Raw genomic sequence first — 18,249 nt, 5'->3', positions numbered from 1 at the left:
CCACAACCACATTCCGTCGCTGCTCCATTCGCACACTCAGACACACGATTAAATCAACCATTGTAAAATTACCACGCCCGTGAACTGGAGCTATGGAATGTGTTCACGCTCTAGTTTATCACTAGGTAGGTGGCAGCATATCAACAAAAGCCATTGCTCAACTTTAAAGTCTTGTAGAACATTTCTATGTTTGAAATTGGTGATTTTAGATATCCATAAAAACACACTCTGCCGTGTTTTTTTCTCATTATGGAATGAAACTATAAAATTATAAAACAGAAAAATGGACTGCACACTTATGAACAATGGTGTTTCTTTATTCCCTGAATAGAGTATACGTAATGGTCCTGCCTACCTAAAGATCCAACCATGTGTCAGAGTAGAGCTTTACATGCTAAATATTATTAGGTGCCGTTCAGTCATTTTCCTCAATATCGCTTTTAAAAATAATACACTGAGCACTGCAAAGATAAAAACATTGCTACAAGGGAAGTACTAGAAGGTTGAAAAGTTATGTATTGTGTGTGTTTTTTGAGAGTTTTAACAATGTTCAAATGTTAAAACCTATAAATTCGATCCTTCAGTAATTATTTGATACATTTTTCCTAAGAAATTGTTCTTCTCTTTGCAATACACTATGCAGTTTTTGTCGGAAAGCAACAATGCACAAAATGACTGAATTGCACATAATAACAAACATGTAAAACCCTATCCCCATGCACAACTGGTTATCCTGGTAGTCCAAGACTTTCAAATGGATACAACTCAAGCGCCTACCAGCTCACTTACCTCGCTATAGCAATCTCTGTACTGAAGTGAAATTTCATTTACGTCCAAGTGGAGATTCTTTATGACACAGTCTCTAAGAAAGCACTGTAAAAAAAAAAAAGTCTCTCTCAAAAACGTAACCAACAACTTATAACTTTGCTGTACATAAAACATAATCATTAAAAAAAAGTAGCCATGTCTGTCATATAAAACTACTTCAGGAAATTTTCTGACAAGCAGTAATCTCTTTTCATCACAGCAATCCTTCAACTACACAGCCAAAATTTAAAATAATATATAAATATAAAACACCAAAGTTCATTTTTTTCTCAAGAAAAAGGCAAGAAAATATTCAGATAGTAATAGGTTATTTATATATATACCTATATATAAAATTTTGTTCGGCACTGTATTATAGACAGCAAAATACCATAATTACAAAAATTGCATTTCTTCTATATAACACGGAATGACTAAAGGCAGAGCAACAACAGTCAAGTAGCATGCTTGCAATCCAATATAATATAATTATGGGTCTGATGTCATGTCAACTTCTGGATCATTAGAGTCTTAGAAAGGGGGGAGAATGGCGAAGTGCAAAGAGGAGGAGAAGTGAAGGCAAAGAGCAAAGCATATTGCAGGTTCCCATTTGAAAGCTAAGTGAGGCTGGGAAGGAACTACATCCATTTCGAAAAGTTGTAACGTAATGCTGTAGGCAAGAGTGGTCTTGTTCTTAGGTGCTTCACTTGTACTGCTAACATGCCACAACAACCCAGCCTACTTTTAGGGGTGCAAATGCATGGGGTGTGGAAGAGCAGAGAGCTGGGCATAGGCTGGAAAGCAATTCACATCTATTGCTTGCACAAACAACAGCCTTATAGATTTCTGTCATACTTCATGGCTAACCCACCCCTCTTCGTTATTCACGCACTGTAATGCGTAAATATTATATCTCACATAGTCTTTTCCCAGTAAGTGTTTTGTCATTCTCATACTATCATGAGGAAGATGATGATAAATTATCTGGTGAAACAGATTATTTCCAGATGGGATTTAAGCCAATGATGGAATTAAAGATGAGGAAAATAATGCATCACACCAGTCCATGTATGTATGTTAACTCACGGTAAAGCTGATCTGTTAGTGGCATGTGAAGGTATATATATATAAACTTTAATAAAAACACCCAGATGTTTGCTTTCGGGAAGTTAGGCTACATACAGGTACACTAGATTAACTCTGTTTGCTTTCTATACATAGTTGCCCTGAATTGATCATGCAGTCTCGTAGAATGGTTGCTGATGGCGATGTGATAATGAAATAGCAGCACTGTTTCAGAATGATGGCCAAAGAGATAGATGGTGACAAATGGTCAAATACAGATCATACAATAGAATACCTAGTGTGCTAATGGCACAGAAAAACTCAGACAAAAATACATCCTGCGTGGGTGGAAAAAACCCAAACTATAGAAATACAGCAATAAAAATTAAACACTCCTTCACAGTGTCATTTTAACCATAGTTACAACTGAAATACTCTTAATAATAAAACAATCCCTTGAGATTGCACTGCCTATACGTATGCATGTATTATGCACATATATATGTATTATTTATTACTGTTGTTTAGTGGCGATGAATATATTTGACACAATAAAGTCTTCATATGATACAATATAGAATTACTTGAAAGTTGAAAGTGATTATCACTGAAGAAATATTTTTTTCAGACGTTTGCATTTGGATCACAAGGCTACTAAAACAGTACTCTTAAATATCTTTAGTTTATTTTCTATCATTACTAGAATCATTTTAACTCATACACAAGCGGACATTTGACGACAGTGCAATATGCTGTTGTCACAATTTCCTGAGCACTGGTCATAGATTTAAGTGAAGAAAACACAGAGACGTCTGGCTCCCATCCCACAGCGGGACAGATATATTAGGTAAATGATGAAACACCTACGGTTGAAAAATCAAGTTAAACAGACCTCTGATTGACCCAAAAAATAAAGTGCATACATTACATAACGGTTCGTTACATACAAAAATAAACAGATGTTCAACGGCGATTGTAATTTTGTTGTTTTTATTTTTTCAAATAGAATGCACAGACGAATCCAAACACTTCCAAAAGAGGTTGCTCACTCATTCCACATACATCTGCCTGTCGAAAAATGCTCGTAGTTCGCGTGATGAGAATTAACGAAAAAATAGCGTCCTTCAGTAATGTTTTACTGCAAGTACACGAAGTCAGTGCGGCCTCAAACGTGGCCACACCCAGCGAAAATGAACTTCTCCCCGAGCCAAATTCCGACGAAGGTGGCCGCAATTTCTAATTTATGTCCAAATGAAATATAAAAAAAAATTAGGTTAGCTTAATACTCTGACCACCAACGTTAAATTATCTCTTCACAAATTCTCCATAATTTGGCGAGAAGCCACCGAACGCGACCTACTGGTGCAACAATCGGCAGACGACTGGTGAAGTCTTGCCACCGTCTCTTCCACGCAGGGAGGATAAGTCACATGACCTCACCGACCAATCACACGCACGCTTCATTCACACTTATAGATACAAGCCAATAAGAACACAGAACACATATTGAAAACAGTTTTCTCTCCATAGAGCCAGGGACTTTACATTCTCCTTCTCTCTCCCACACCGTGAGACAGCAGTTATCACACATTTCCCACGACCAGTGGGGAATCCCAGCTTTTATCTCGGTTAGCGGGGAATCACAGTTTCTTTCTCACTCCCACTAACAGGCCTCTCATGCCTCTCTTTTTAACCATCACACCAGACACAGTCCCTTGTTCTAGAATTATGCAACACGTTAATTAAAATTAAGAACAGCAATCATAATACAAATTACTTGACAAAATTCAACTGAAAAAGTAGGCCCAAACAGGCAAAAATCTAGTACAACGGCTCATTTGTGAATAATTACATAAAAAATAGTAATGATTAAAAATGTCTAATAAAATACAAAATACCTTCTTAAAACACATAGCAAGCGAAAAATATCAACCCTAAAATATATAACAAACGGTAAAATATCATTAGAAAGACTTTTTTAAGAAATATTTACATGCATAAAAATAGTTTAAAAGAAAAATATTTATTTAGGAGGGCAGGGTTCTTGCAACGTTACAATTATGCTCTCACTACCAAGTCACATTTGTTTTTCAATGATTCACATATCTTCATGATGTAAATATATATAAAGTGTAATATTTGTTTACTGCCTCGTTTTGATGTATTTAAATATTTAAAAGTAGACAGTAAATATATTTTTTGCTTCTTTCATAGTAAATATAATATTATTACTCCCTGAGGAAGAACACTGAAATAAACTTGACATCTTATATTATAGATTAAATAATTACTATTAAATTTAATATGAAAGCACACACACATAAAATACTTCATGTTATCACTCTCAAATGCTTCAAACATAGCCAGAAACTCATTGTCGTTTGTTCAAGGTTTAATCTAGTGTGGCATGCATCTGGTCAAGGTCACTGTACAAAGATTAGCCAGTTCACTACAGTTGCACTTACTGCATAAATTTGATCAAATGCTTACCGGAACATCACACACTTCAAACACTCATATACTGGCAGGATCTGAGCACTAAGAAATGCTGACATGTTTGCAGATCACTTTTGAGACAAAGAAAGGACAAATATCCTCAGTTACATCAGTAAGAAATGAACTAATGGTTCTGCAATTTCAATATTTCATTATCCAGCCACCAGAGCCCATTTAAATGGTGAGCTGACTCATATCATACATCTCAGCACTGGTAGTAGTAAAGTTTTTTGCAGTGCAGTCAGATTATTCACCAGTCTCCAAAGAAATGGATTTTAATGTAAAAGTATTAGGAAATTACAGTAGGCATTAGGCTTTAAACAAAGTGGCAAATCAAACCATTCAAGATAGACATGCTGTAGGCTATCTAAACTTACATATGGCCAGTTGCACCATAAGTGCTCAAGTGTGATCTCGTTTCATAACTTGTCTGATCATAGTTCAACCACCAATTCTGTTGCACCATTGTGTTTTGAGTACTGAAAAATGATCATTGGGAACTTTGAGATGAACAGACAGTACTGTGTTCTGGTGGTTCATGACAATGTTCTCAGACGGATCCACACAATGAGAAATACATGTCCGGAATTTTACGAACATTATGCAATATATTATTTTAATAGGTATGAATATTATTAGAGAATAATTCAGAAAAATTAAAAAAAAATGCTAGGGTTATTTACGTCAGAATGATTTACCACATCAAACACCAATATTTTAAGTGTTTGAAATGCTCATTATTATAGATTAATGATTTAATAAAGCTTTTTATCTCATCTAAATTGCTTTCCATTATAAAAAGAGGTTATTTAAAAAAAACTATTAATATTTCTCCCTATTTATTTTTGTAATAACTTTTAAAAACTAATATGTGTGTTCAGAGGTTATTAAAAATCGATAGAGATGAGGCGGCGGTGGCATGAGCTGCTATCTTGTGGCAACAACATCAACCATTTTCTTTCTGTGTGACGATTGTAGAGACTTCATATAGTTCCAGCTCACCAACGTAATTAACAATTTTTTGACACTGTTCTCACCGGTTGCTGCAGATTGAAAATGTATGAACTTTGGTTCATGCGAGTGAAGATCATGTAGTGCTCGTATATGTTGATGCAACATCTAGAAGAATGATCCAAAGATCATTCTGGGGCTAAGATCATTGTATCACAGATTGAAGATCAGTATGGTGCCACTGGCCAATAAAAAATAGCACAAAGATTAGCTTTTGAAAAATAACTGCATTTAATGATAGCGTGAATAATAAAACTGAGTCTTTTCTTTAAAATGCATACACCAATGAACAAAATAAAAAAAATCTTTAAATGCAAGAACAAAACAATAATAGGTCAAGGGTAAACAGTTGTTTTAAAGCAAGCTGGATATTGAAAAAATAAATTTAAACACAAATAAAAGTAATCCGGCACAAGAGGGGACCATGCCAAATTAGCAATTTTGCCAGTTTATTGAACATCAATATAGGTAGTTTTAATGTAAATACTATACCAAATTTGAAATGAAACCCACTATAAAACAGATTGTGACTATAATCTCTGAAAGAACTGAAACCAAAGGAAGAGCGGTAAAGTGACGTCATGACCACAGTCAACAGTCAGAATACACCCGAAAAAATCTGAACCCGGACGGTTTGATTTGTGCCCGATTTCAATTCTGTGCCAAAATTCACATCTGAATTAAAGGCCTTGCCCAACTGGATACACACACGGTGTACAGAGCTTCAGAAGACACCATGCAATTTGAAAACTGCTCCGAGATATCCAAGTGGTGTCTGTTTGCAAAAAGCATTTAGGAACACACTGAGGGCGGGTGTGTAGTTCTGTTTCCGTACATAGTTTATAAACAGTATTTTTGGAAGAATGAAAAAAGGCTAAAACACGTGTTTTCATATTACCGTGTTTTATCGCACAATCGTCCCACATTTTATACTAAAATCAAGTTTGAAAAGTAGGGGTGAAACGTTTATGAAAAAAAAAAAATAATTTGTTAGGTAAAGTTATTCATAAAAAAAAACCATTCATTAAGAGTATGTCAATTTAAAAACAGTGGAGTTTACACGAGCATGCTAAACAATTTATATTAATAAGTCAAAAACAAAATCTGTGACCCGAACGCGAGCCACTTGAATCTGTGACGTGAACTAACGCGTAACTATCGTCGTAGTACACACTTTTTTTTAAATCTAAATTTTGACGCACTAAAATATGGGTGCAACAATTATGCACGTGCGATGATTATGTGATAAAACAAGGTAACAGTTCAAATCTCATAGTTTTCCAAAGAACAAAGAGAAAACTGGTGCCGATTCAAAGTCTTGCACTTAAACCAGCTCCATACAATACTAGTTTCCTTAGCAATGAATGTGTGCCTGCTCTCGTGTGGGTAACATTTCAGCACCCTTGCAATAGGTCTAGTTCTTGGTACATAGATTTTCATACCCAAAGTTTTACCCAAAACTGTATTAGACCATGTTCTATTTTTCTGCTATACCCATGTGGTAACAAAAACTGTTAGTTACAATTAATTTCTCAAAATATTATAAGTTAGTAATCAATTAAAATATTTAAACTGAAACTCTGTCAATCTGTAGCATTTTGTACTATTACAATAAATGTCAGCATAATTAATACTGGGAATTAGCTAGATGAGCTGTCTGATTAATGTAATAAGTTATATCATAAATAAACTACATTAAAGCAACCCCAAATTTAATTTTATAATACTAGATTTTGAAACTAACCTACAAAAGGTAATTCATTCTCGTTAATTTTCAAATTTCTATGTACAGTATTTGTTTTAAAATATAAAATACTAAACCAACTTTCTTGTGTTTTTTGCAACTCAATTGTAGAAGATTAAATATCAAAAATCATTCACCAGGTTACAAAATTGTTTAACTAAACAGATGCAATTATCAGTATTTGGTTAAATGGACAGCAATACATATATTTATCCTATCCCAATATAAATTATTTGGTTGGCAACTGTGTTCGCTGGATTTCTGTTAGCACTCTAGGTATTGTGTGCACAGAGTAACAAATTCTTTCTCCTCTTCTGCTAAACAAACTTTTATGCCCACTTTTATATGCTTGAGTATAACAGAAGGTATAACAGAAATTGGACATCATGTTGGGTGGGTTTTAGAGTCAATATACAGCACTAGAAGCACCTTATCCTTCCGCCTCACTAACACAAATATACACCTGACTAGGCAAGCCCCTTAAGGGGCCCGCCTCGTCAGGGGTGTATGTGTATTAGTGAGACGGGGTGATAAGGGCGACGCTCATTGGTGCTTCTAGCGCGGTTCGCTTCTAAGCGCAAGGCTCTGAACTGACGCGCAGTCTTCTCGTCGTCACGGGATAACTGTGAAAGTTGAGCGGTGACCGTTACATAATATGGCATAGAAATGAAGATAAAGGTGTAATGCAAGTCCCTTAAGTGCTTTCAAGAATCTGTACTGGTTGTTTTAAACCTAAAAATTACTCTGAAAACATGCGTTTTAGCCATTTTAGGTCTTCTAAAAAATACATTTTAAAAACTTAATCCGAAACAAAAGTACTTTTCGGCCATCAGCGAACTCTTAAATGCTTTTTGTAAACATACCCCACTCGGATATGTTGAGTAGTTTTCAAATCGCGTTGTTTCTCCTGAAGCTCTGCACACCGTATGTGTGCCCGGGTAGGCGGAGCCCTTAACTGCAACATCACTCCAAGCATGTGCGTACTTTAACAAATCACACAGAGGATGCAGTAACGATATACATACATCAGGAGTTAACTGCCTCGCTCCCGGCACACCATGCGAGCTCGCGCAGGCAGCAACACTACCGTGCTCATGTTAACGGCAGGCAGGCAGGCAGGCTACGGGGCGCGCCCACACTCACGTCAACGTCCTTGCCCTTCAGCTGCTGCAGCTGCTGCTGCGAGCTGGCCGCCGCCTCCTGCAGGCTGGCAGACTCTCTCTTCTCGTCTGCCAGCTGCCACAACATTCCCCACACTCACAGGTGTTTTATCATGCATCTCTTATTCAATCACTTTTAAACCACAAATGCTTGCTAATTTATATTTATTGTTATGAATGAATCTGTTATAGAACAATTTACTACCAATTATTTTTATCATAAAAATGCAGCAAATAAATTATACCACTATTTTGGTGGAGTAAGTATTACAAAACAGTTTTTTTTTTTTTTTTTAAATAAAAACAATAACACAGATAGCCTCTGTTTTAAAAATGAAATTGGACTAAAAATAAAACCATAAAATCTTGCTTATAGAAATAAGTACTCAAATATTTTAGTTGGTTTGCATTTTATACTTTGAATAATTGAGCTCCAACTTAAAAATATTAAATTATATTGTCATTTTTGGGTAAAACTGCTGTCATATCACATTATCAGAAGATAGAAATCGACTTTGTTACTTACAGCAGTAGAGAGAATTTTTATCTTTTCTTCATTACCAATAATTTCCTTTTCCTACAAAACAAAAAAAAAATTAATTAATTAATTAATTAATTTTAAACCAAAATCACACCTGAAAGCTTGTAATTAAAAACAACAATATGTGTGAATGTCATACAATAAATTAGAATGAAAATTAATGAACTAAAAAAAAATTATTAGCAACTCTTAGAAACAAAAACATTAAAAGAAGAGATAAGGTATATAAATCTGTGACACATTAACGCTAAGGGTTTTACATGTTACTTATGTAAGTTATGAACTAAGCCTATAAGTTATGAGATGTATTTCTTACATATGCCTGAATCCTGCCTTCAAGATCGCTGATGATGGAGCTGTGCACATTGGCTGAGTCCGTCATGAGCTCTATGATTTCTGACTGATTCGAGACCTACACATAACAGGACAAACAATAAGAGCACTACGCAACTGCACAAGGAATGCATGAAAGAGTAATAACCAACAGTTATATTGCAGTGAGCCAATAAAATCAACATCTTCGAATTGAAATAACAAACCTCCTTCTGGGCTTTGTGAAGCTTTGATTGCGACAGTTCCAGCTGTCGCTTCAACTCAGTCACTTCCTGATGCAATCTTGTAGCCTGGCAAAAAAACACATCAAACATCTAACACACACTACTGACATCATTACTTTTATTTTATTTTACTTTGGTGTATTATTGTGCCTCTGTATGCCTTGGGTACTTCACAGATGCTAAACACTCATTTACCACACTCCAGTGCAAAACAATTTACATAATGAAACATGAAGACGGAATTTTTCATCACAATGTTTGTCACAGTAAGAGTAAAGGTGATGAAACCTGGAAGACGACAGTGGTTCTGAAAACTTGGTTACACGTTGACTCATAAACTTAAATTTATCCAGTCATGGCCAGGACTCTTACAAGGGGACCACCAAGTATGGTACAAACAGATTTTAATAGGGCTTATATATGCTGTGGAGGGAGGCCCCCAGAGTACTAAGCTAAAAGGGTTTTGTCCAATGCGCATTAGTTTTCACGAAAATGGCAGTTAAAGTTTTATACGAACGTTTTACACCCGTACATTTTACGTCGCGCCAGGCGAGCCAGCCTAGCCTAGTTGGTAAGGCTCTTGCCTACCTTTCTTTTAATGTTTTAATAATCGCTCTTATGCTGTAGTTACGGTAGGTGAGTCCTAATGGGATTCTAATCTTTTGAAGGGGAAATAAATGGTCAGGAAGTGATGAACTATAACACATCATTCACTCATTGTTATATTTAATGCTATTCAATGTGATTGGGAACGGCAAAATCAGGTAGCAATTGTTGCCCAAGTATGATTAAAAAAAATACATCACGCAAAAAAAAAATATTTTTTGACTATTTGTTTCAGCGTTAAAATAATAATTATTATAAAATTATGAAATAATCAAAAAACAAAATTTCTATGAGCAGGAAGCGAACCCTGACCAGCCGGCTGCTAGGCAAGAAAGAGCCTTACCAACTAGGCTAGGCTGGCTCGCCTGGCGCGACGGAAAATGTACCGGTCTAAAATGTTTGTATAAAACTTTAACCGCCATTTTCGCGAAAACTAAGGCGCATTGGACAAAACCCTTTAGCTTAGTACTCTGGGGGCCTCCCTCCACAACAAATATAAGACCTATTAAAATCAGTTTGTACCATACTTGGTGGTCCCCTTGTTAGTTGAATGAATGAATCAATGACTGTATTTATTAATGGATGGATGAATCAATGAATGAATGGATGAATGAATGAACAAATAATGAATTCAAGTTTAAGGCTATTAGTGTTCATGGTGAGGGGTGATAAGAGAATGTAATATTGACAAAACATTCACAGAACAAGTGGGTGGGGTAAGCACGAGCAACCAGAGAAAACCCACTGTCGACCCTATTTCCAAAAAATTGGGATGAGACTCCGTCTGGAATCAAACCCAGATAGCTTAGGTCGCAGGCGAGTGGTCCGACCACTCAAGCACCAAGGCTTCTCAGAAACCTAGAGCTTAGTGGGAAAAATCTGGTTGTTATGTCACGCAACACAGAGAACAATGCCTGTTTACGAGAATGCCAGAAATGAAATGAAATTTTCTGCTTTCTGTTTACATAAAAATACAAACATTAATGGTTGTCTGGAAGACTCCCTCTTACCATACCCTCCTGTTTTCTCAGAACTTTGGCATTGAACACAAGAGGTTAACATGTGTAAATGCACACAAACTCACCTTGTCTGACGCAAGTCCATCAGGTTTTGCTTCGTACAGCTGTTTCCTCATGTTGGTGACCTTCAACTGCGCATCTGAAACCTGATGAAACAAACAAGTCAGCCACCTGCACAATTCCCAATGAACCAGTTGTTTCATGAATAGAAGAATAGCAAAAGCCTGTGATTACAACAGCTTTTGAACAGTATATTTCACTTTTGCTCACTCTGCAATTAGTTATAGCAATATTTTCATTTATGATATAAACAAATAAATTTCAAGCAAAGTTTTCATTCCGTATAAAATTATTGTGAGAGTATCAATACTAAATAAACCACTTTAGAGTAACTGGAAATAACTTTTTAAATTATAAAAGATTCTTCTTATTCTTTGGATTTATATTTTCAGAACTATCAGAACATCAGGCATAACTTCTTCAGATTTACTCTGAATGATTATTTATCCAAATTTACTCTGAATCCTGATTATAACTACTACGTAATAATACGTGTATTTTTATTGAGGTAAACAAGATCATTTATTACCTTCAAAATGAAGTAAACATATATGGTTCTTATTTTGTCAAATAACACAATTATAAGGAAATATCATTTTAGAGGATTAGTTTAGTTTCAACAGAGTGGAGTCACCAGCGTTGTGGAGTGTTGAGTCAGCAAGTCTTTGCTCGCTGACTGCGTGCCGAGACTCACCGTCCTAGCAATTCCATTTGTTCCATAGTGCACTGTGTTTGAGAACCTGACACGTCCCTTGGCAGTGCAGCTGAGTGCAAAAGAGTTCAAATGGAGAGTGCATAATGCCAGACCACGAGATGGTTGTGTTGGAGAGCCAATGCTAGGTGAGCTTACTAAGAGTAAGAGAAATGAGTGAAGAAACTAATTAGTAGAGTAGAGTCTGTAAGGCACCCGAGCCTTATTACGCGAGCGAAGTCCCAGGTTCGATCCTTGGATAGGTTAAGAGCACACAGTGATTAGAATTATTATACAGGACTGAGCATGTAGACAAGAAATAAACAGGAAGGTCCTTGGAAATATATCTCAGTGTATTAAATGAATTACACTATGACTAACTCCAAGAAACCTTACAGACAGATGACAAATGCATATATCACTAATCCAGGGCCCTGATCTCTCCTGTCCTTACCCAGCATCCCTTTTAGTCCAGTTTAACACTGGCATTGTCAGACCTTTCGCTACATTACATTAAATGAAAGAACATCTCAGCCTGTAGCAAAGTGTACCAGAAGTTTTGCACTCTTATACAACTTTGTGACGCCGACCGCCAATGCTCCTCTGTCGCATAGACCGCTATGCCTCATCAACGTCTCGCAAAAGCGTGTGCACCGAACGCGCCCGTGCGCGCAGCAAAGTGCAGTTCGTGCAACGAGGCGAACGCCATACGAGTGCTACACCGGCGCAAGGATCCGGCCGGGTGTGGCATATCCTTCCGCCGCACTACAACAAATTGTTATAATTATGTTTTTCCACAGGATTTTATTAAACATTATTTTTTATTAATTAATAATTAAGTCTTTGCAAAATCATGTTTCAATGTGCGATTTGTCCCGAACCTGGCCGGTTCAGTTTCCCGCGAAATTCACACGTTTCCGCGGGAGGGCTGGCGGGGGAGGGGGGTCGCGCGCGGCGACAACGCTAGTGTCCTTCGAGAGCTCAACCAGGCCGGCAGCCTGCGCGCAACGCGGAACCTTCAAACTTTGCATTCACCGACATGTAGTTTTCCATAGTGTAATTTCTTTTCAACCTTTTGTACAGTTCCGCGGTCGGCCTAAATTTACCATGAGGTACTTAACTTAATTCAATCAGTGCTCAAGATGAGTGTTCCACGTCATACGTAAGTACTGTGGGGAGATTATGTGGTTTCACGTCGGCGCTTCACGCCCAACCTAGCCTACCGGCTATTTAATTTTGGCCCGCACGGGGCAGCCAGCAGGCGACACGTGCTATCAGACTTAATAACGATTCAGTCCCTGGGACACACCTAGACACCACGTAGAGTCGCCGGAGACACGGGCCTACGTGCTGCTAGCCCAGTTTATCAAGTGTAATGTATTAGTGGAATAGTTGTTCGCCTAAGTGTAATTCGTCATGTCAGGGCTTATGTATCACCGTCGTACGGCAGTGCGCCACCAAACTTAATCCAGAGCTAGGTATTAGTGTAGTGTATTGTGCTTCAAAATATCGTGTGCCATGTCAGAGTGTCTTTTGTAACTTTCGCATCACGTAAACGAGTCTGCCCCTCACGCGCATAAGAATCGTGAGCCGCCACTGAGGAAGTGAGCTGCGCGTGTGACTAGTCGCGTCGGGCAAACCGTTACGGCCAGAACGGGCAGCACCATGTATTGGGCTGTGCTGTATTAAATTCACGAACTATCTGAAGAAGTTTTGTGTTATTATTCAGGCGTCCCGAGTGGCCTCAACAGCTCGGGGGGCCCTACTGCGTTGACCCCTACCTCTAGCCACAAGGCCGAACCTTCCCTGAGATCACGAACTGAACAAAATCACGTCTAAATACTCAGAGGTAGCGGGGACGGCGTCATTTGTTTTTGATAAATATCATAATTGTAGCACAAAAATAATTTGGTAGTGTGACCATGTATCAATCAAATCAGAGGTAAAAAAAAAAGACAGCTCATTTATAGTGTGTGAACATAATACTATTTAATTAATATTATAACACATTTTAAGTAGGGACAAATTCCTGACTCTTTACAGCTACCAGATAGTAAATTTCTGATCACAAAACTTTAAACAAAAAATGGAACAAAACAAAAAGTTTGCAGGCTGCGGATAAACTGTCGCAACTGTCTCATCACTGACATCCCAATGTGTTCATCTATGATGTGATATGTTTTCTGACTTATTCATTCCACGTGACGTAATTATCAGTGCAGTCCATGCATTTTACTTTTGACATCTGCTTGTTTTGGCTTGTTTTCTGTGTTTTGCATTTTCATCTCTTTGTCCATTATTGAAGTTTCTATATGACATACAGTGTAACCAGCAATGGACTATGTCCAAAAAAAAGTTTCAAATCAAGATAAACTACAATCCATACAAGTAAGTGTATCTTATAAACACAACCCAAGCAACTTGCTAACTAATACTCAAGTCGAAACTCACCGCCATGTCTGCCTTCTGTAGTTGCCTGTGTAATTCCATCACTTTTCCATCATCTGGGCCTGACAAAACACAAAACATATAGAAATGAAAAATGGAATACATACTATATTTTAGCATCTGCTAGTGCCTTTAAAAACTACTGAGTTGATGGCTTAAAAACTTATCATTTCAACAAAAAGTAAACAAAATTACTAAACACATATGAATCATGAACACAAGGAGAAACTCAGGACCGTACTAGGATTTTGTGAAGGAGGGAGTCCAGTATAACTATTAAAACATTTTTTATGAGTAAGTTTTTTTTTTAATTGAGTTTTAAAAAATAATTGTCGCACAAAAATTTCAGGGAACAGTAGTCTTTTAGAAGTCCAATGTTTACACATAGAAATTAAAGTAATGATTTTGCTTGAGAAAAAAAAACTGATATTTTATATTTTGGTTTTTATTTAATTGTTTTAATGCTTTTTTTTACATTAACTGTTTGATGTTTTTGTAAAAACAAGTTATAAATACAAGTACCTATATTAATGTTATTTAATACATGTAGCACGCATGTCAAGTTTGTATGAACGACATGCTTACAACTAACACGTGTGCAAATTGGCATTAAATACAGACTTCTTGCAAACAATTCCTGCCGCTTCTGTGGATGAGGCATGTTCGGCTAGATGGGAGAGGAAATGCATTTATGGTAGCCAACTACAAGGATTACAATTATCCTTCCGAATAAATCTCTCTATAACCTCATGCCGTAATTTTCTTATTGTCTTTACCATTTTTTTTCCATTATTTAAATCCTTTACAGGAGTTCGGATGCCATGGATCTCCCCCCTGGCTGCATCCTTGAGAAACGAGATACATACTCAATTTAACATAAATGCTCATCTGTATTTTTATTTCTTTATACAGAGCGTTTACTGACTCATTTTAAATACCATTGCACTGTATATTAATTTTTTTGGCAATCCCATAAAAATAATATCGACGTTTGTTAACCCAGCAAAATTGTGTTTTCGTCAAGACCGTGGTCCCTAACAAAACTTCAGTTACATAAGGGGATGTCAACGAATACACAACCGTTGCCACATTATCCCTCACAGCCCTCAGAATGTTGCAGAAACAAGTGTTAGTCAACTTACAAGTAATCTACAATAGCCAACATTACATACAGTAAATATTATATCTACATCAGACTTTATTTAATGTGTAATCAGGGCTGTCAATTGAAACTAAGTGCCGACACGGAAAATTGAAAATTATTTGGTCAGGGCCCGCCTCCCTGTAACTTGAGTAATGCACAAACTTTTTTAACTCTTCAAACTAAATAAAAGTTATTGTGATCTGAGTCAGTGGCAGATGCAGAGGGATACATCCCCTCCAAAAATATGAAAAAATTTGAAATAATCAGTGAAGACACTATGTAACTGTGTAAGGTATAAGATGTCACATTGCCTACGGCTACTACTGTATGCCCATAAGCCAGTGTCAATTGTAATTTAAGTATTTTTGATTACATATGTTACATTTAAATATTTTTCTATTTATTTCCCAACCCAATACCGCCCCCCCCCCCCCCCCCAACCACCACCAACCCATAAAAAAAACTCCTGTACCCCCCACATATCTGAGCCTATTCACATATGTAATGTTTTCAGTGATTTCTACTAGCAATATACTTATATTTTTTCTATTCTAGCAGTGTAAACTCATGGATTAAAAAATGTCACAAATCTTAACCGCCCCCCACCCCCCTACTGCCTAGGCTCCTGGGACTCTCCCCCCCCCCCCCCCTTAAATTATAGTCAATTGATTTGCAATTGAGGAAAAGCAAGTCAGAGAGAAATAGAGATAATTGGAAGCAAATTCTATGCAGAAATAATTTAAATTGATGGCTTCCCCATTTCTTGGTGAGTATGACTGCATAAGCCTACATACAACAGTGACGTCGTCTGGCCGACGACCACCCCAGAGCCCGACCTGCACCCGCCAGTATACGCTCCCGCTAACGGAACACACCCCTGGCCATGGCCCACCCGAGTCAGGCGACCCGAACAGCAATCAAAGACAAAGCCGCGGAAACCTGAGTAGACAAGAGAAGAACCGTACCCATTCCTCCTAAAACATTAAATTAGGATTTTAGCGACAATAAAATCTCTTCCAGACACACCCGTTTGGAGTCTAGCGTAATGAGGTCACGCCTGGCGCGAGAGAGGCCGAGCCTCCCTCGGACGCCATGCCAGTTCGGCAGTTCAGCGCAGCTCACGGACCGGGGCGGACCTACGTCCCACGGAGAGGCAACATCCTTTGTCTACATCGAAAGTAACGTCCGGTAAATATAGTCACTAATTAACAGAACCCCTTTTATTACTTAACCTCTCCGTGAGTGCCCGGTCCCTTTTTTCGGTCCAGGACCTAATCCGGCCGCATCAATTTAAAGACACCCCGCACCACACTTGGTCAGCGGGGCTGCTCTTCAGTATACGGCACGGGCCGCCTCCCGCAACTTACAGAACTTTATTTAAGGTCACGCGCACGGCGCTGACCACAAACCCGCAAGGGAACTTGGACAAACTTAATTGCGGTGCGTGTTTCACCACAGTGGGCACAACACCCGCGCCGAGACATTTGCATACGGGATTGGCCGTCTCCAATCGTCCACCCCCTTAATTCAGTGTATTTTTGTATCCCGTATTTTGTATTGCTAACTTACGTTACCCGAGTAACGAGTGCCACGTAACTTGTGCGCGCCCCCTTAATTCAGTGTATTTTTGTGTCTCGTACTTTGTATTGCTAACTTACGTTACCCGAGTAACGAGTGCCACGTAATTTGTGCGCGCCCCCTTAATTCAGTGTATTTTTGTGTCCCGTACTTTGTATTGCTAACTTACGTTACCCGAGTAACGAGTGCCACGTAACTTGTGCGCACCCCCTTAATTCAGTGTATTTTGTGTCCCGCCTTTGTGTTACGAAATTACGTTACCCGTGTAACCAGTGAGACGTATGAGACGTAGCAGCGTCCGAGGCCACGTAACGCGGAACACAAACCATACGGCGCCACGGAATAACGAGTAAACCCCCCCCGGGGACCTCTGTAGAGTGTTGTATTGTGTACGACTCGTTCCTATGAATAAAAGGTACGACACCACCACCTTAACTCCACGCCTCTTATTTAAAATCATCTCACGCAACACCGCCGCCGGCCCTAGTGGGCCACGCAGGGGCACATACATCCACGACCCCCAAACTCACGACTAGAACCGAGCTAGTCTGGCGCCCACCCGGACAATACGTAGCAAGAACCGCCTTTTCCCACTAGGAGCCACACCGGGACTCGAGCCCGAGACCCCGGACGACGGCAACAGCTCCTCTGAAAAAACAAATGTAATATCTTTTGTCCTTGTGTAGAACAAGAGACCACAACATTATGCATTAATTAACTTAGTAGGTGGATACAAAAACCTGGTTTAGAATAGTGAATCACTCCAAAGTAAGACAGTTTTAGCACAAATAAATATTGTGTTTATAGTACATATATAATTATTGTACGGTTATTTTCTTGAGGCACATTCTGAAATTTGTTCCATACTAAAACATTAAGCTAAACATAGGTAAACATAGAGGTAGGATTTTGTTGCATATATTTTCATTGAGACTTATGGCTGTAGGACCTACAAGATTATAGTGGATGTAAAAATATCTATGCCCATAAATTTTTGAAATCAAAACTGCAACCATCAGTACCTACGCTAGTGTGATGCATTAAGTAGCAATCGTAGACACCAAGGATCAACACATAAAACTATTATAAAGTATTTAACAAGTAAATTTATCATAAATAACACTGGTTTTGCATTGTTAAAATAAAAATAAAATATTATTGAACAGCATCACAATAAAAACTAATTTTTTTATTTAGATTCTGTCATGTCCACCAGTTTGGCCTCGGCTGGTATGATAGCACAAGCCCCAAGTGCGCCACCCATCCTACATAATCTATGGGGAGGAAAGTTAGTTCGCCACCCGCCCCTAGATGGCAGACAA

General features: G+C 38.1%; 1 protein-coding gene across 1 annotated transcript in view; it reads right to left on the bottom strand.

Moving 5' to 3' along the window:
- LOC134536436 (myosin-11-like) overlaps positions 1 to 17,744 on the bottom strand; it is a 33,350-nt gene extending 15,606 nt beyond the window's left edge. Inside the window, exons 1-9 of the mRNA XM_063376505.1 lie at positions 17,668 to 17,744; positions 14,209 to 14,267; positions 11,072 to 11,152; positions 9,364 to 9,447; positions 9,141 to 9,236; positions 8,810 to 8,860; positions 8,267 to 8,359; positions 8,149 to 8,214; positions 790 to 873 (exon numbers count right to left, since the gene is read on the bottom strand). Of these exons, the coding sequence (XP_063232575.1) occupies positions 790 to 873; positions 8,149 to 8,214; positions 8,267 to 8,359; positions 8,810 to 8,860; positions 9,141 to 9,236; positions 9,364 to 9,447; positions 11,072 to 11,152; positions 14,209 to 14,247 (594 nt within the window). The 5' untranslated portion in view covers positions 14,248 to 14,267; positions 17,668 to 17,744. The remainder of the gene's footprint in view (positions 1 to 789; positions 874 to 8,148; positions 8,215 to 8,266; positions 8,360 to 8,809; positions 8,861 to 9,140; positions 9,237 to 9,363; positions 9,448 to 11,071; positions 11,153 to 14,208; positions 14,268 to 17,667) is intronic.
- Positions 17,745 to 18,249: the final 505 nt, after the last annotated feature.

Source organism: Bacillus rossius, chromosome 1 (assembly GCF_032445375.1).
Source record: "Bacillus rossius redtenbacheri isolate Brsri chromosome 1, Brsri_v3, whole genome shotgun sequence".
Taxonomy (NCBI): Eukaryota; Metazoa; Arthropoda; class Insecta; order Phasmatodea; family Bacillidae; genus Bacillus; species Bacillus rossius.
The sequence above is the reverse complement of the archived record's forward strand: the minus strand, read 5'-3'. Positions and strand labels throughout refer to the sequence as shown.